Raw genomic sequence first — 20,597 nt, 5'->3', positions numbered from 1 at the left:
AACACATATTCCATAAAGGTTAATCAATTCGTGATGGTGTCCATAAAATTGACGAAAGGATGACTTCAACTTTGCCACTTTGAGTCCTTGGTTTATTAACTTCCTTTTAAGCAGGAACTTTCACAAAGAAACAGTAGAAAGGAAATGCAAGCTCTGGAAATATAGCAGTCGTATCAACAAGGAGATATATATTTCATATGCAGGAACTGCTGGCATGTTGCTACAAAGAAATTGAAAGCTGAAAGATGTTATAAATTACAGATCGGCTAAATCACCTTTAGTAAAGGATCCTACAAATAAATATAAGATACAGTCACAGAAATAATCATATTTATAAGTACGTCTGAACCAGTGACAACTCAACAATAGATTTGTCCCTCGGATCACCAATGATATATTTATATAGCGAAACGTAAAAGTAAAAGATAATGCTAGCTTCTTTCTATTTCCCTTAAGAAGCTCAAGAATGAAGTCTGTATAAACTACAATAAAGAATCAAATTGACCAAAAGAGGAACATAATGGGTTCCCATGGGATTGTTGAAAAAAACGCCCAAACGTAACACTTATGTTGTTCAACAATAAATCAAGCTTTGATAATGTCAATTTCAGACATATTCTTTTAAGATAGGATTTATCTCTACTTTAAACAAGTTAGTTTATTCTGGCCATCTTATTTTATGAAACATCGGTTAGCTCGTTTGCAAGGTGTAAAATTTCTTTCAAGGTTTCAACGTTTTGTTTATACTATTGCAAGAAAAGATATTTTTCTTTTTGTCAAAGACTGTGATTTGTACAACTATGCTGATGATAACACCCTCTCAAAAACATGTACTACTTTGGAATCTGTAATTAATCCCTTAGAGGGAGATAGTAATTCCCTAATCTCATAGTTCTCTTTCAACAAAATGCAGGCAAACCCAGAAAAATTCCAGGCAATTGCTAAAGGTAAAAAACACACACTCAAAATATTGTTTTCAACCTAAATGGATTCAATATAAAATGTGACGACGAAGTGAAACTTTTCGGTGACTGTATAACAATAGACTTTAAACTGGATTTCAACACTCACTTTTCAAATATTTGCAAAAAAGGCTGCACGACATCTAAACGTTCTAAAAGAATTGGCACTCATCTCACCAGACTTTCTCAACTTACGGTATACCACTCATTTATCATGTCAAACCTCAACTACTGTCCTCTTACATGGCACTTTTGCAGGGAACAAAACACAAAGAAAATAGGAAAAAAAATACAAGAAAGAGTACTCAGATTTATTTATGACTACACAAATTCTTACGATACACTTCTTGAACAGTCTAAGCTACCAGCACTACAAATTAGAATATTGGCATTAGAGACATATAAAAATACTTAATAAATCAAGCCCAGAATTTCTACATTATTTAGTATATATTAAAGAAAATTCATATAACTGCAGGTACAAAGGCAATGTGAATATTAATGCAAAAACAACAAGGTATGGAAGAAAAACTTAGTTATGAGGCAGCAAAACTCTGGAACTCTTTTCCAAATGAGGCAAGGAGCTTATCAACTTTTGTCCAGTTCAAAAATTGTTATCTCCACGTGGTGTTTTTCAGTAAAATGTACTTGGAATTCTTGTAAATAATGTATTTATTTGCTGTCCAACAACTTTATCTCGAAGCCTGCTGGGTTTTTTTTATGTTTTTACTTTTCGCAGGTATTTTATTTTCTTATTTAGCTATTTATTTCTTTTGCTTATGCATAACCTTTGCTATAGCTGATCATAGCTGCATGCAGTCTTTTTTGTGTGCTTATAGTGTTTAATTTTGCATGATCTACTCCGATATAAATACTATATACTACTATGTGCTGATATTTGACATTTGTTTTAATATACATCTTGCTTACTTTTATTCTGCATGTGCTATCTATGTATATATATATGTGCTGTCTGTCTGTATATGTTTGTGTTGTATCACTATGTGCCAGTATCTGATGTTATAACATGTTGGTTTTGTTTATTAATATCAGTCGGCTTAGAGCTTTTATGAGAGCTCATAATCTTAGTTGTGTATATATGAAACGTGACTTTAAATAAATAAAATGTAATATACTTTATTTTACATTTGTGGTATGCAATTCAACGGATCTTTGTAATTGTTATTTTTTTTTAAACCATCTTTTTCTTCTTCTTCTTCTTCTTCTTCTTCTTCTTCTTCTTCTTCTTCTTCTTCTTCTTCTTCTTCTTCTTCTTCTTCTTCTTCTTCTTCTTCTTCTTCTTCTTCTTCTTCTTCTTCTTCTTCTTCTTCTTCTTCTTCTTCTTCTTCTTCTTCTTCTTCTTCTTCTTCTTCTTCTTCTTCTTCTTCTTCTTCTTCTTCTTCTTCTTCTTCTTCTTCTTCTTCTTCTTCTTCTTCTTCTTCTTCTTCTTCTTCTTCTTCTTCTTCTTCTTCTTCTTCTTCTTCTTCTTCTTCTTCTTCTTCTTCTTCTTCTTCTTCTTCTTCTTCTTCTTCTTCTTCTTCTTTGGTCCCGCGAAAACTTAGCGCATTGCCGGGCACTCTATGCTGTCCACTTCCTTCCAGAGCCTGCTTTCAGAGCAGCTCTGAAACCCTCTATCGAATCAGCTGATGTTGTATTAGCTGGCAGTTGATTCCAGTCCCTGATGGTCTTTGGGAAGAATGACTGTCCATAGGTTTCAGATTTTGTTCTTTCTTGGTAAAAGCGGCCTATACCTCTGGTCCGGCTGTCATTGGGTATTAGATATTGTTGTCTATCTATATCAATAAGCCCATGCTGGATTTTAAATAGCATACATAGTCTGTTGGTTTTTCTACGTTCTTCCAGGATTTCCCACTGTAACCATGTGTGTTACACAGCCAGGTGTTCGGTCTGTATAGTTATCATTAACGAATCTTGCTGCTCTTTTTTGAACTTGTTCTAATGATTTTATCTTATTTTGGCTCGATGATTCCCAAACTGTGCAGGCATATTCCACTGAAGGTCTTACCATGGCTGTATATGCTGCTGCTTTTACTGGTTTTGTGCCGTCTTTTAGGTTTCTTCTGAAAAATCCCAGTGTTTTATTTCCTTTGCCTACAATATTGTCAATCTGTCTATCCCAAGATAGGTTGTTGCTGATTGTTACGCCTAAGTATTTGCTTGCATCAACGTTGTCTAGTGTATATGTCCATGGAGTTTATATGATGTGTCTCTCACTTCTTTGTTCTTCTGAGTTATTCTTATAACTATGCATTTTTTGGCGTTAAAACTCATTTGCCATTTATTCCTCATTCTTCCAATGATGTAAGGTCTTTTTGTAAAAGTTCGCTGTCTGCCTGGTTGTTTACCGTTCTAAAAAGTAGGCTATCGTCTGCAAATAGTTTTATTTCAGATGATGTTGATGTTTTTGGCATGTCATTTATGGAGGTCAGAAACAATAGCGGTCCAAGAACTGTGCCTTTGGGGACGCCTGAAAGTACCGTGACTTGAGAAGAGACAGCTCCTTCTAATATAACGCAATGCATTCTGTTTTCAAGGAATGATTGAATCCATTTTTTAGCTTTAGGGTTTACTCCATAAAATTCCAGTTTATGTAAAAGGCGGTGGTGCGGTACTTTGTCAAATGCCGTTGCAAAGTCAAGAAGGATGATGTCGACTTGTTGTCCTTTTTCCAGGTTTTTAGCAATGTCGTTGATTGTTATTATGAGTTGCGATTCGCAAGATCGTTTTTTGCGAAATCCATGCTGTGCGTTGGTAAGTATATTGTATTTGTCGAAATGGTCCATAATACTGCTGTGGACTATGTGTTCCAAGACCTTGCATGTGATGGAGGTTAATGATACTGGTCTATAGTTGGAAACTAGATGTCTTTCATCTTTCTTGAATAGAGGTACCACGTTAGCATCTCTCCAATCTTGTGGGACTTCTCCGGTGTTGAGGGATGTTTGGTACAGATCTGTTAGAAAAGGAGCGAGCTGGTCTGCTGCTGTTTTCAGGATGAAAGATGGAATTGAGTCTAGACCAGTAGCTTTGTGTGGTTTAAGGGTTTTCAGTAGTTTGTGTACTCCCTTAGTGCTGATTTTATGTCATCCATGGTGGAATATGGGCTCTTTCCTTTGTTGGGAAAGTTATTTAGATTTTCCTTTGTGAATACTGACTGGAATTGATCATTGAGTATCTCAGCTTTACTTTTATTGTCGCTTTGCAGAAATCCCATTTTATTCTTCAATGGTGCTACACCTGTCCATTCTTGACCTTTGCTCTTTATATAAGACCAGAATTTCTTCGAGTTGTCTTTGTAATTGGTGCTTACTTCTTCTATATATTTTTTGTTGGCTTGTCTGACTTCCCATTGCGTTCCAAAAGGGCACATAATCCTGAATCTGAAAGTGAAATAGAAAAAAAGTACACCGACTATTGTTTTCTTTTTCTTCATCTCTTTGAGTTGGTTGTGCATTAAATCATGTTCTGACATATGAGTACAGAATCCAGTCGACTATTGATTGATAGGTTGTTTTCGGAGGCTCCTCGGGGGGGGGGGGGGGATATCCAAGTTATCACATATAATCATACATGTTTGGCCAATAATATAATAACATTATCATTATTTTTTAACAAGTTAATCGAATAATAAAAAAATATACAGTCCTAGATAATTAAAATAATCAAATAATTATGAAATATATGGTCTGGTAATAAAAGATTCACTGTAAAAAAGATAAAGTAATCACATAATCAAAAACCCGTTTATGAGGCTCGTTTTTAATGCCGCTTTAATTCTTATTTTATGTAAGCCGGAGTGCCCGGAAAGAACCATCGTCCTTCGGTAGGCCGCAAGCTGACAATCCGTTTTTTTGTCCGTTAAGATTGTGGATTCGAGCGCACCTGTGCGGGTCGCCGGACCCATTCATTCATTCATATCTTTAATTCCTCATAAATGAGATTCAATGAACATACAATAATTAAATATAAGTAAACGTTACAATATAATTACACACAAAATATTAGTATAAGAGCAAAATATAAGGTAAATACACAAAAGATAATATATAAATAGTTTATGCAAGCAATGTTTAAAGTAAAAATGCAGTGACACATCATGTATTGACACATCTAACAACACTGTCTAAGAGATCGACTATATTCTGCTACACACTGGATAACATGTGCATGACACAGCTTGAGAAATTGATCGGATTCATCTATCATCGCTTGAAAAAATTGTCAGTGGTTTTCGACCGAGTAAAATTTGAAACAGGATTTCGTCGTCATACATGCTTAATTCACAGTAAAGCTGCACTGGAAAATTGTCACTTAAAATGTCCCACCATACTTCGCGCTGTTCATTAGTACTTTGGCAATTGCAACAAGCGTGTACATAAACATCTTTAAAATTCCTTGTACATATATCACATCATACAGTATTACTTGTTGTATTTGGACACCTGTGCGGGTCGCCGGACCCGTTATAGTTGATTGAAATATCAATCCACCGAATTTGTTTGTAAAAAGGTTAAGAATTATGATGAGATAATTTTATTTATTTGATGTTGATAGAACCCGTGTAGTTCTTTGCACAGGAAGATTTTTCATTTTCCTAGACCAAGAAAATTGTAAGCCTGTCCTCCATACAAAGTGTTGTAATGAGTTATTTCCCTTTGAAGGAACTCTTTCATGTTACTAAGCATGGATGCTGAAAATGTGGAAGAGAAGGAAAAAGAAGAGGAAATACTAAACAAACAATCACCAGAGGAACTTCAAGCAGAAGCAGAAAAGCTAAAGAATGCGGCAAACGAGTTTTTCAAAAGTAAAACAATATTCACAGTTATTCTTACGTATTCTTTGTCAGTTTTGTGTGCAGTGTTGGTGCAAGAGATCAGATCACCAGTCAAAGCAAAATGAATCCCTAATACTTGGAGATCTCAATACTATTGTATCACGTTATTCTTAACAATGCTAGTGTAAAATTATAATGCAATATTGTAGCAGTATTTCTATATTTCGTATTTTTATTGCTCTGGTATTATATAATGATCACCAGGTAGGTCAAGAGACTAAAATTAAGGATGGTGGTAATTTTGATAGTTCTGTAAGTCTGTTCATTTAATGATTAATTAAGAAGATGAATGGATTTATCAGACTATTCAGAGACTACACACAAACTCTACAAGTCTACATAACTAACTTATATAACAGCTCAATAAGAATATAAATTATTATCTCCCTTGGCAAATATTTCAGTGATTTATTTTTTTTATTTTTTGCTTATATATCATTTAGAAACTTTGCAAACTTAATAAGGAAGAGATGCAGATATAACTATGCATCTTTTTTGTCAATCTATTTACATGAAGTTTGAAAAAATGATTCCATCAGATTCTCTGATTGATTCAAAATTTTGGTGACCATTATAATATTATATTAATGGGCTTGAAATATGAGGATGTGTACAAATCTTTGCCCCACAAGATTAAATTTGAATGACTGTTTGGGGGGGGGGGGGTTCTCTGTTTAAACATTGGTCTACTGTATTTCTATCTCTTACATGTCTTAGGACTGCCACATGGTATTATTTAATGAAAACATTGAATAGATGACCTTGAAGAGGAAAGATTGTAGTATGAGTGGTATAGGGCAATTTCCAATATTTTATTTCCATAATTTCATTACCTAGCATTTCTGGTGTTCATATATTTAGAGAATTTATACATTGTACTTGTCTTTGCAAATTATTCGCTTTTTTTTTTTACATTGGTTGTTATAATTACTTTTAAATGATTGGAAACATAATTTACAGAATAATTGTATGTGGCTGCTGTCTGCTCTATGGTCAGTTTGTTGTCCCTTTGACACATTTCCCATTTCCTTTCTCAATTTTAGTGTAGAGTGAAAGTAACAAACAAATAAGAACAGGTACATGTACCTCCTGGCCAGTATAGTATGAGGTTTTTAAACCTATTTGTCGGTCAGTCTGTGCATTAGTCCTGTTCTTGTCATTAAAACTCCTCTGAAACCACAGTCTCTACAGAATTTCAGGAAACTTAGCAGATGAAAAGGACATATTTGCAGGGGCGGATCCAGCCATTTTAGATGTGCATATGTATGTACAGGAAATTATGATTCTATTTATTTCTCTAGGAGTTATGCCTCTTTGAACTAGAAATTTTAGTCTTCATATTCTGAATCAGTCTGATGCAACAGTTTATCAACCCTCTGAACCCACACTATTTCAGGAAACTTGTCAGTTGACATTAGTAGGAGTTATGAGTCTTTGAACTTAGAAATGAAGTGAGATTTTTTTTTGTCCATTGATAATGTCTGGGCGTGGGGTAAATATATGAGGGTGCACACACATGTTCTTTTATCTATTGAGAGGCATACTGTTATCTTAAATTGCAATAAAAGTTTTAAAAAATTGCACAGAAATATTCAACCATGTTTCTTTAATATGCCTGAAAAGTTTCTGACTGTTATTCCAGATATCAGCGCAGAAACTGAAATTTCTTCTGAGCATGTTGAAGTGGTATTTTTTTTTAGGTCAATCAGTCTTGTACCATGATTATATCCCAATCAACATATAATAATATAAGTTAGAATAGTAGATATAAAGCTGGACCTGACAAAAATAAAGTGATAGGATATATTATATTGCATCACTGTCTTGTTCATGGCCTGACATAAAGATTTTTTTTTTACATATAAAACAATATACATGACGTACACATGGTTTATCTGCAGTTTTAGCTAAAATTTATCAAAAGGCTATACAAAATATCTCTTTTGGCTATTTCTGTTTCTCTGTAAATCTTGATATTTGGAAGTGCATTTGAAACTTTGAAGACATCATAAGAAATTACTGATTCAACTTCATGGTTAAGACCTGTGTATGTAATCTGTGAATTAAAATGCTTTTGTATTGATACGTTAACAGGTAACATTATATAAAACCATGTACTGTGCTGATGATAGTTCATCTTAAATTTTAGATTCAGACTATGTTAAGGCAATAGAATTGTACAGCCAAGCTATCGAAAAATGGCCACGCATAGCAGCATACTATGGAAACAGAAGCTTTGCTTACATCAAAACAGAAATGTTTGGTCTGGCTCTAACAGATGCTACAATGGCATTACAGTTGGACAGATCTTACATAAAGGTTGGTTGTTTTAATTGTGTATTATAAAAATGTCAGTGTTATTTTTATCTTATAGTAAGTACCCCAATGAATCTATATAAGTTTTCAATGGTAAATTTGATTACTTGAGATGAATATGTCAAAACTAAGTATTAACTTTACATGACTTGTATTAAAATGTTATAATTAGGTATACAATTCTAAATTCATGATTAGGGATTAAGCCATTTCCTATTCTAGAGTAGATAAGGATGTTTTATATTCTTACATAATTAATTCTTTAATATAAAAGTGTTAATTAAAGAAAAGGTATGAAAGGGATCATAGTTTAATTGGTGGATATAAAAGACACCACCCCTAGTTATGTATTTTGATTGGCTAGATAACTTATAATACAAATTGGATGATTGTTTGAAAAGTGTATTTTTCTTTGGGGTTATACGAAAAGAATGGTAGCTCTGAAAAAGTCATATTCTAAAAAGTTATATACTATGAACTCTTTAATTTGAAGTTTTCATAACTGAGGATAGTATGAAATCATGGTGACTTAGAGATGTTTAATTCAAAGTTGACATGCAATGTAAATATGTTTAAAATATCTAATTGTGAATAATTGATATACTTTAATAGTTTTATTCAATATTGAATTGTTAACTCTATTGCAAAGGAGGCTGTAATATGGTCTACCAACATAACCTCTTTTGCAAATGAAGTGTTTTTATAGGTCTTGATTATTTCATAATTCTGCTCTGAAACTAAAGGGCCAGTAGTAACTAAATCATTCATCATCATAATATATTTTCACATTCATCTATGTATATTTTCAGGCTTACTACAGAAGGGCATCAGCTAACATGGCACTGGGGAAGTTCAAACTTGCATTGAAAGATTTTGAAGCTGTAAGCATTATAATTTAACTTTCTTCTTTAAAAATTGCTCTTCAACTTGTATTAGGGACGACATCAAAAGTTCAATGTAGGATAAAAAACTTAATTCAGATAGTTTTTTTACTGACCCCCCTATCCCCCTCTTAACTCAATTTGGGAAAAATTGATTGACCCATATAGATATATGTAAAATCGATGAAGGATAAACAAAGCTTACAGCAAGTTTAACTCCCCCACCCCCAAACTATTTGAATGAAGTTTTTTATCCTTCATTGATCTTTTGATGTCGTCCCTTACTATTTCAAGTAAACAAATGAAGCTTAACATTTGTCAAGGTACTTAAGTAGAGACTCACATAATAGTTGTGGCAATATTAAAGGTTTTATTCCTAGCAATTTGTTTTCAACCCACACCACAGTTGTACATGTTATAATTATTGTATTAGAAATTATTGGGCCCTATACTTTCAGTTATATTTCATTGACTAGAATGTATATTTTACATGTTAAAGTATTGCTTTTTTAAGAGGCCAGATATATCTCTGTGTAAACTGTTTATTACTAGAATTATTAGACTTTACCATTTCTGAACCATCATGTTAACATTGACACCTTGTGAATCCAACTCCTCTGAGACTGTTTGACAGAAAACTGTTACACTCAATAGTACAGGTAGTCACTGTGATATAGCTTTACAATGACTCAATAGTACAGGTAGTCACTGTGATATAGCTTTACAATGACTCAATAGTACAGGTAGTCACTGTGATATAGCTTTACAATGACTCAATAGTACAGGTAGTCACTGTGATATAGCTTTACAATGACTCAATAGTACAGGTAGTCACTGTGATATAACTTTACAATGACTCAATAGTACAGGTAGTCACTGTGATATAGCTTTACAATGACTCAATAGTACAGGTAGTCACTGTGATATAACTTTACAATGACTCAATAGTACAGGTAGTCACTGTGATATAACTTTACAATGACTCAATAGTACAGGTAGTCACTGTGATATAACTTTACAATGACTCAATAGTACAGGTAGTCACTGTGATATAACTTTACAATGACTCAATAGTACAGGTAGTCACTGTGATATAGCTTTACAATGTTACAATGACTCAATAGTACAGGTAGTCACTGTGATATAGCTTTACAATGACTCAATAGTACAGGTAGTCACTGTGATATAGCTTTACAATGATACAATGACTCAATAGTACAGGTAGTCACTGTGATATAGCTTTACAATGACTCAATAGTACAGGTAGTCACTTTGATATAGCTTTACAATGTTACAATGACTCAATAGTACAGGTAGTCACTGTGATATAGCTTTACAATGACTCAATAGTACAGGTAGTCACTGTGATATAGCTTTACAATGTTACAATGACTCAATAGTACAGGTAGTCACTGTGATATAGCTTTACAATGACTCAATAGTACAGGTAGTCACTGTGATATAGCTTTACAATGTTACAATGACTCAATAGTACAGGTAGTCACTGTGATATAGCTTTGCAATGACTCAATAGTACAGGTAGTCACTGTGATATAGCTTTACAATGACTCAATAGTACATGTAGTCACTGTGATATAACTTTACAATGACTCAATAGTACAGGTAGTCACTTTGATATAGCTTTACAATGACTCAATAGTACAGGTAGTCACTGTGATATAGCTTTACAATGACTCAATAGTACAGGTAGTCACTGTGATATAGCTTTACAATGACTCAATAGTACAGGTAGTCACTGTGATATAGCTTTACAATGACTCAATAGTACAGGTAGTCACTGTGATATAACTTTACAATGACTCAATAGTAGAGGTAGTCACTGTGATATAACTTTACAATGACTCAATAGTACATGTAGTCACTGTGATATAACTTTACAATGACTCAATAGTACATGTAGTCACTGTGATATAACTTGTCAATGACTCAATAGTACATGTAGTCACTGTGATATAACTTTACAATGACTCAATAGTACTTTACAATGACTCAATAGTACAATGACTCAATAGTACAGGTAGTCACTGTGATATAGCTTTACAATGACTCAATAGTACAGGTAGTCACTGTGATATAACTTTACAATGACTCAATAGTACAGGTAGCCACTGTGATATAGCTTTACAATGACTCAATAGTACAGGTAGTCACTGTGATATAACTTTACAATGACTCAATAGTACAGGTAGTCACTGTGATATAGCTTTACAATGACTCAATAGTACAGGTAGTCACTGTGATATAACTTTACAATGACTCAATAGTACAGGTAGTCACTGTGATATAACTTTACAATGACTCAATAGTACAGGTAGTCACTGTGATATAGCTTTACAATGTTACAATGACTCAATAGTACAGGTAGTCACTGTGATATAGCTTTACAATGACTCAATAGTACAGGTAGTCACTGTGATATAACTTTACAATGACTCAATAGTACAGGTAGTCACTGTGATATAGCTTTACAATGTTACAATGACTCAATAGTACAGGTAGTCACTGTGATATAACTTTACAATGACTCAATAGTACAGGTAGTCACTGTGATATAGCTTTACAATGACTCAATAGTACAGGTAGTCACTGTGATATAGCTTTACAATGACTCAATAGTACAGGTAGTCACTGTAATATAGCTTTACAATGACTCAATAGTACAGGTAGTCACTGTGATATAGCTTTACAATGACTCAATAGTACAGGTAGTCACTGTGATATAGCTTTACAATGACTCAATAGTACAGGTAGTCACTGTGATATAGCTTTACAATGACTCAATAGTACAGGTAGTCACTGTGATATAGCTTTACAATGACTCAATAGTACAGGTAGTCACTGTGATATAGCTTTACAATGTTACAGTGACTCAATAGTACAGGTAGTCACTGTGATATAGCTTTACAATGATGCTGGTTGTATTTTGAAAAATATGGAGAGTACCATAGTGATACAAAAACAAGAAAGCAGCATATAAAAGATTAATATTAAAGATAAGTAAAAAAGTGTACTAAAGCCACAAAAAAAACTTCTTATATCAAGAGACACAATGAACAATACTATAAACAAACACATACCATCAACACCAAATACCCAAAACATACTTATTGTTAGTAAAAGTTGTCTGCACTAGCCATTTTACTGGTACAAATGAATATGGATGTGTTACATTTTATTCTGATATCATCAGAATCAGATAGTATATACACCTTCTATAAATGTGTAGGGTTTTCTGTTACCATAAACTTGAATTCTGGAATAAAATTAAACTCATGGATTAGGGTCCTTGAAAAATGTCTTCTATATAACCAACCTGTCATTGTAAGTGGCAGCTTGAAAATTACCTAATATAAAAATCTGCCATAGATTTATAATTTGTTTGGTGTTTATAATGTCATTAAACCATAGATTAGAAATTTGCCATAGAGCTGGAACCCACCATAGATTTGAGTCCAGCATATTTATTTGCTATTCGTTCATGTCCTTTTCAGTACCAGGGTTCTCACTAAGGATTTTTAAAGGTGCGTCCAGGGACTCATCATTTTTGGCCATAGTGAGTCCAACAGTAGGAATAAGAGATTAAATGCAGATAACTTTCAATTTTTGGCTATTAAATGATGATATGTGTGTTCAATTTATACAAAATATTTCAATCTTTGGACTCAACAGTTTTGAAAATGGCGAGTCCAGACAGATTTTCATGAGTCCAGGACTCATGGACTCGCTTTAGTAAGAACCCTACTGTACCTACTATTAATAAATCAAACACTTTTATGCATATGTTTTCAGGTTGTTAAAGTGAAGCCAAGTGATAAAGATGCAAGGGCAAAGTTTAATGAATGTGGCAAAATTGTTAAAAGAATAGCCTTTGAGAAAGCTATTGCAGTGGAAGAAAAGCCAGTGTCAGAAACTATCGACTTGGAGTCATTGAGTATGTATGAATAGTATTTGAAGTAGAACATAATCGAAACTTTCTATTGTTAATTATTTCATACTCTGTTTAAGAAATAATTGATGCAAGCTATACTTTATTGTAGTTTTAACATGGGTAGGCATAATATTCATGATTATTTTTGCCAGAGCGATAGATAGCTGACACTGTGATTTTTGAGAAGGAGGAGTTTGAACAGCCAAATATGTCAATTTCTGAATGCAACACATTACAGTCATAATAAATGAATTAATAACATCATGTGCACCATTTAAGAGTTTGAAAGTGTTTTAAAGTTATTAAGTGCATGATAATTTGATAAAATTCATTATTCTGAAGAAGTCAATATACGCATGTGCAAACAAATTTTATCGGATTTAGAGCATGAGTTTGTTCACAAGGCAAAGAAGCACATCATATTAGATTTTTTTAAAGATGAAAAAGACTATTGTTGTATTCCAATATGTTCAATAGAGACTTTTACAACAACAACAAAAATCATTAAAGTATATGTTCTTAATCTTGGGTAAATTGTCTATGCATATGAAATATGTTGAGAGAAGTGTTAAATTTGATAGCATTGCAGTGTTCTCCCCAAGCCGTTTTAGTGCTGTGGTATTCAGCTCTATGGTATTTCAGGGTGTTTCTATTGGGCAGACTGCAGCGCTATCCAATCTAATATCAGCACTATTGTTTTTGAATTTTCAAATTTCTGATATTATTCTGTACAAAATGGTGAATCAATCTAATATTGTGCACTTACCAAAGCCCTATAAAAAAATACTGTGGAGAACACTGCATTGTCTTCCAATGTTTTATGATCTTCTCCAACTTTATATTAACACATGTATTGTTTTGATCTGTAGCAATAGAGGGAGATTACTCAGGGCCAGTGTTAGAGAATAACCAGGTTACACTTAAATTTGTACAAGATTTACTTGATACATTTAGAGACCAGAAGAAATTACACAGTAGATTTGCATTCCAGGTAAACTATGTATTTATTTCAGAAAAATATATAAAAAGAGATCCTCAAAGCTCCCAATCCTTCATAGTTTAGGATTTGAATTATAATACTCCACTTAACCAAATTTTAGTAACTTGATTTCCCCCTGTTATTCCATTTAGTTATTTAAGTTTATAATAGAATTATTTTTTAGCCTGTAACTTGATGTTTCCATTTTATACCTCCAGACTGTAAAAACGAATTAAAATCCAAGAGAAAGTGTTTGTCACGTTATTTATCTCTGAAATGCACTCAGGGTATTCCCCAAAATTTATCTCTGAAATGCACTCAGGGTATTCCCCAAAACGTATCTCTGAAATGCACTTAGGGTAGTCACCAAAACGTATCTCTGAAATGTACTCAGGGTATTCCCCAAACTTACCTTTGAAATGCACTCAGGGTATTCCCCAAACTTATTTTTGAAATGCACTTAGGGTATTCACCAAAATTTATCTCTGAAATGCACTCAGAGTATTCACCAAAACTTATCATGTAAAATAGATTCAAGTACAAATGTACTGATGAGATTATATGAATGAATTTTTTATTGCTGTTAAAAAAATCAGGGTCACACTGAATAGAATTTGCATTTGCTGATATGTATTTTTAAAAATGATGAAAATGAGGTAAAATTAACATAAATATTATGAAATACATCAAACCAATATAAAAAACTACATATTAACTTGTTGAGAGCTACTTTACGTACAAGTGGTACTGCTTAAGAAATTACCTTTAATATAACTTACTGTAATTTATGAATTGTCTTTTACTATCTTGGTGTTCTCAATGGTGTTTTTTTGTTCATCATAAAATTCAGTTTTATTTCTAACATACAAACATCTCTCACCAGTACACAAACCTTTTGCTGCAACATTTATACTCCCTGCATTAGCTGCATTTACTTTATTTATTTAAAAATAATATTTTGTAATTTCATCTGTGATTTACTTTCAGATATTATTGCAAATAAAAGATCTATTTAAAAATCAACCTTCACTGGTAGATATAGATGTGCCAAAGGTAAGATCACCACAAGAGAAGCTTTTTATCGTACATTTCATCTTGATGTTCTCAAAATAATTTTATGGTTGCAAACTATGAAAGAAAGTCAATTATTTCTACAATACATTTAAGATAGCCAATAAAAAAATGAAAAATACAGGCATAGGGTAGACCATTGCTTGTTTTGTAGTATCTGTTTTTAGACACTAAATTCATGGTCTACAATATTACAAAATTCTTTACTATTGAATCTCATACCACTTATATAGTCACAACTTAAATTGTTTAACTTTGTCATTTTGGGGCCTTTTATAGCTGACTATATGGTATGGGCTTTGCTCATTGTTGAAGGCCATAGGGTTACCTATAGTTGTTAATTTCTATGTCATTTTGGTCTCTTGTGGAGAGTTGTTTCATTGACAATCATACCACATCTTTTTTATACAACTTAAAATAAATAATCAAGCATTTTTATGAGTAGTAACTCATAAACTAAAAACTAATAAAAAAAAAGTCCACTTTGTGATCGCAAATTCGCATAATTGATGTAAAGATAAAAAAATCTGTAAACCTGGTATATATGTGACCATAATTGGTCTTAATACAAATGATTTATAAATAGTGAAATGATATCTATTTTCAGGGACAAAAGTTTACTATATGTGGTGATATACATGGGCAGTATTATGATCTACTTAATATATTTAAGTTAAATGGTTTACCGTCTGTAGATAATCCTTATGTATCCTTTACAACATCAGCTTACACAAATCTACAATACTGAGTGGTATTATAGAGCTTGAATGAAATTAAAATGAATGTAAAAAATCTGTATGACGATAAGTGGTATTATAGAGTTTGAATGAAATTATAATAAATGTATATAATGAAATTGTAAAAAATCTGTTTTATAACAGGGCTGAACAACTATTTTGTGGGGGTTTAGTTAAAGATGGCAAAAAATATAAAAAAAATATAAGATTTCAGCTAAAAAAAGATATGTTAATTCACAATAAAAGGGGTGCTTACAACCTCTACACTCCCTGAGTCAACCTCTGGATCATTTTGTGCTGTTATGTATTGTTGGGTTGGTATTACACTGCTATTTAGCTTGTAACTAGATGCTAAAACATTATTCTAGAAACAACAATGAAATTTGTTAGAAAATATAGCACTGAGAATTCAATTCATTTTCTTGAAAATATATTACCATTTATATTAAGGTAAAAAAATCCCTATACAAATGTTATACAGTCTGTAAATTATATTAGTAAAATTTCCTTAACCTTTGACCAGTTATTTAATGGTGATTTTGTAGACCGAGGGTCATTCTCTGTAGAATGTATATTTGTTTTATTTAGTTTTAAGCTTTTGTATCCAGATAGTTTTTATATGGCCAGGGGTAAGTTTTTTTGATAAAATTGTATTATTCAAATACATTTTACTTTTAGTTATTGGGAGAAGTATTAGGAGGGGTGAGGGATGTAGGATAGGTGTATACAAAACAAGAAATCCTAGGAAATAACTTAATTCATCACACGAACAATGTCAACTGATATTCAACAAGTAACTGATCAAAAACAAAAAAACATCTAATTAAAAAAAAATTGTCCAAAACATACAACACACAAAACAAAAGTATACATGAGTATGTTGATGATGATAAATAGATGTTTGAAAACCAGAGGCTGATACTACATGCATACCAGGACTAGAAAATGTTAATGTGTTGTACTGTAATATCTTCTGTTATTTAAACATTGTGCAAATAAAGTAAATGTAGATACACTATACTGTTATTAAAACTTCTATGGTATTATTTTTATTTTAGGGAATCATGAAAGTGCAACAATGAACCAGATGTACGGTTTTGAAGGAGAAGTCAAATCAAAATATCCTTTTCATTATTATACTCAGCTTTAAAAAAAGTGGGTGTATACTGTTTGACCTCTGTCTGTCCATCCATATGTCAGTCTGTCAGTCCCATGAATATTTTCTTTGCATTTTCCTCAGGAACTACAATACAAGGATTTCTGAAATTTGGTTTTAGAGTTTATATAAGTCAGCTATACAGTGTGATGCGTTTTCAGATTCATCACTCAAAAACTTCCTGTTTACCAAACACTTGTATCATTTTACACATGATAGCCAAGTTGACAATTTTCGTCACATTTTTATCTGCAGACTAATTTTATATGTCCTCACTGAGGTCAGCAGCAGAGGATAATATCCATATATATGTCACTATACATCATGACTTTTAAGGAAAAATCCCTTCACACAATATTATATGTCAGATAAAAAAAGACATTTGAACATCATTTCCAAATGATAATGACACTTTGCAATACTGTTATATTATTAAACACACTAAAATGAATGTATTTTGTAAAACAAATAATAAAATGTATGAATCAACAATGCTATGTATTGTATTATGTATATAATAGTTTAATAATGATAATCTTTAACACATACCACATACAGCAGTAAAATGGCTGACCTGTTTACTGAGATATTCAATTTGCTGCCTTTATGTCACTGTATAAATAATAAAATTTTGGTAAGTAATTAACAAAAGATTGTTTATAGAAAACTTATCATAAAAGGTCACCTTTCCAAATTTCCTACATATTCTGCTAAACATTACAAACATGTTAACAGGCAATATTCATGAGGGACTTGCTATACATTCTATCTGTCAGAAATATAAATAGTTGTCGGTGAATCCTATATCATGTACCATAGGACAATTATCAAGGATTTGCTCCTGTTGCATATAAAATTTGTATATGACTACTAAAAAGAATAGGAATAAAAGGATGTGGGGCTAACACCAAAGAGACAAATTCATGACTTAAAACAATCAAAATGGTGCTCTGTTAAATCCTGTAACTTTAATCAAGAATGCTTTCACACCTTGGTGAGATTTAGAAATGTTTATGACAGTAGAATGCTGAGAATTTGACAGTTAATTCCTATTACATCTGAGCTCATACATGCTGCCACTTGTAATAGCTTCTGATGTGTTTAAACATTTTTGGAAATTTAAAATTTTGATGATTATCAAAACATTCAAATGGGAAATCAAGTTGAGAGGATGAGATGTGTAAAATAACACTATCGATTTGTGTTTGCAATTTAATTTTCAGGATATAATATTGATATGATCAAAACCATGAATACATTTGAATGTCACAAAAATAAATGCTGAAAAAAAAATCAAAATGAAACCATAAAACAGTTATAATACAGATGTCAAATCATGAATGAAAGTCTATTATCAGAATAAAATTGAGCCTGTTTTGGTATTTGATTTGATTTTATATGTGCTGACTTATTAAGGTTCTCACATTATTTGTGAGAATGTATAGTAAGGTTATTTTGTTTCACATTTTACAACCAAAAGCTTGAACCCAGTAATTTATAATGTTTAATATTACAGTTAATGCATGGAGGATTGTTCAGGGATGAAAATGTAACATTAGATGATTTACGGAAAGTAGATCGTAACAGACAACCCCCAGAAAGTGGTAGGTGTTGAAGTTTTTAATACAGTTAAATGTTTATTATAGATCCTTTAATGCAAATTTTTATTTATTTTACTTGTGTATATAGGGCAGGGAATGTAAATACTTATAATTTTCATCATTACTTTATTTAATTTTTGGTTGACTGTTAAATTCTAATATGTTTTTATGGTATTCATTGTGATATATATTTCCCCTTTCAATGCTTTTAATTTACATCATTATTCTATTTAATTTCTGTTTTATTCTTATGTTGACATATATATATATATATTTGCTATTATTGTATTCATTGTGATACATATTTTCCTTCAATTTTATATGTTAAGTGCTTAGAGTATTATGTTTATTAGATAGGCGCTATATGAAAGCTATGTAATAATGAAATAAAAAATAAATTATAAAGTTTAATTTAACTGTAACATGATATAAAAGAATTTATAAATCAATATGTAATAAATTAGTTTTATTAATTTGCTAAAACTGTAACAGTATTACACATTAGGCTAAAGTAAATATTGGTTGGCTAACTGATATAAGCTTTTTAAGATTGTTAGAATGGGCATTGCTGTTATGTTGTCAGTAACTTTGTTAGAATTGAAATAGTTGAAAGCATAAATAGAAACAAAAAATAGAATGATTGGCTCTTTTAATCTGTGATCCTAGTGAATAATACTGGATCATTTCATTGAATATACAGGACAGATATAATGTAAGATTTAAAATGTCATTTTTGATGAATATTTACAGGAGCAATGTGTGAACTGTTATGGTCTGATCCCCAGATGATGTGTGGGACAAGTGACAGTAAAAGAGGGGTAGGGACCATGTTTGGACCAGATGTAACAAAGAAATTTCTTCAGAAAAATAAATTAGACTATATTGTTAGGAGTCATGAAGTGAAACAAGAGGGATATGAAGTCATACATGATGGCAAATGTATAACAGTGTTCTCAGCTCCTAATTACTGGTATGTCACCATTTATTATTTTTTAAAGTGCCTTAAATTCTAAATCACAAGTTGATGTGCACAATATTATTATTCTTTAATGTTTTTATGTAATATCTTCTTCTCAAATGGATATACCAATTTCTATGAGGAAAAGGACAAAAGAAAAGACTGGCTTTTGTCCAAGATCATTTTCCATTATTAGTAAAATAAATTGTTATGCACATTATTTGAATTTGATAAAGAAAGCATTATTTTTTATAAATTTGTTGCTGTAATACATTTCAGTTATTCAGTAAAACTTAAAAAAATGACTTAGTTTCTATAACCATTATTTTCATTTCAGTGATCAGATGGGAAACAAAGGAGCCTTTATCAATATCACCGGTGATGACCTGACCCCCAAATTCACATCATTTGAAGCAGTGGTAAGTGTGATGGTCTGAAAATTTACCATCAATTAAAAAATCTTTAAAATAATTTGTTTTTGCCAGTTATTTATAAGTTAGTCATTTATATTTACATTAGGATAGTATTAAATTGATAGGAAAGACAGGAATAAATGAATGAACAGCAAACCATATCAAATTGAACTGGAAAATGAATGGCATAAAGTTCTTTAATTTGACCTCCATTTGAAAAGCATGACACATTAATGATTCTTTTTAACCATTGTGATTATTTAATCTTATTCCTCTTCAAAAATGGTCATCCCGCCTAATAAGAAAAGGAAATTTGACAATAGAAAGTATTTTATATTTTCAGTAATCATGTGCTAGACCTATGGCTTTCAAACTGTGAAGAGATACATTTATTATTCTATTGAGGTTAATAATCCCAACCATCCCTCTTTAAATCAACAAACACATACTTGACAATATAGATTTAATATTCACTTTATTGATTTATATACATGTCATGCACATTTCATATTTTTTATGTTTACATGTAGTATTAAGTTTCTCAAATGCTATATATTTGTATGTTTGTTCATTTCAGCCACATCCCAATGTGAAACCCATGGCCTATGCAAACCCATTATTTGGATTATTTTGACAGATGGAAGACTGTAGTGATTCTCAGGAAACATGAACATTATTTTATCATATCTGTATCAAATACAGAGCAAAATATCACTGTC

General features: G+C 31.9%; 1 protein-coding gene across 2 annotated transcripts; it reads left to right on the top strand.

The window, feature by feature from the left end:
• The first annotated feature begins 5,626 nt into the window (after window positions 1-5,626).
• LOC134712586 (serine/threonine-protein phosphatase 5-like) lies at window positions 5,627-20,597 on the top strand. 2 transcript variants are annotated; one of them, XM_063574297.1, is made up of 14 exons: window positions 5,627-5,787; window positions 7,967-8,136; window positions 8,943-9,014; window positions 12,825-12,966; window positions 13,833-13,954; window positions 14,930-14,995; window positions 15,621-15,719; window positions 16,274-16,379; window positions 16,809-16,872; window positions 17,462-17,540; window positions 18,423-18,510; window positions 19,258-19,477; window positions 19,803-19,884; window positions 20,456-20,597. In XM_063574297.1, the coding sequence occupies exons 1-14, from the start codon at window positions 5,655-5,657 to the stop codon at window positions 20,510-20,512; spliced, it is 1,500 nt and encodes a 499-aa protein (XP_063430367.1). In that variant the 5' UTR covers window positions 5,627-5,654; the 3' UTR covers window positions 20,513-20,597. The 2 variants fall into 2 exon arrangements, with proteins under 2 accessions (XP_063430367.1, XP_063430368.1); XM_063574298.1 differs by lacking the exons at window positions 5,627-5,787; window positions 7,967-8,136 and adding an exon at window positions 8,491-8,695.

This window comes from Mytilus trossulus, chromosome 3 (genome assembly GCF_036588685.1).
Source record: "Mytilus trossulus isolate FHL-02 chromosome 3, PNRI_Mtr1.1.1.hap1, whole genome shotgun sequence".
Taxonomy (NCBI): Eukaryota; Metazoa; Mollusca; class Bivalvia; order Mytilida; family Mytilidae; genus Mytilus; species Mytilus trossulus.
This window is presented reverse-complemented; position numbering and strand designations above follow the sequence as displayed.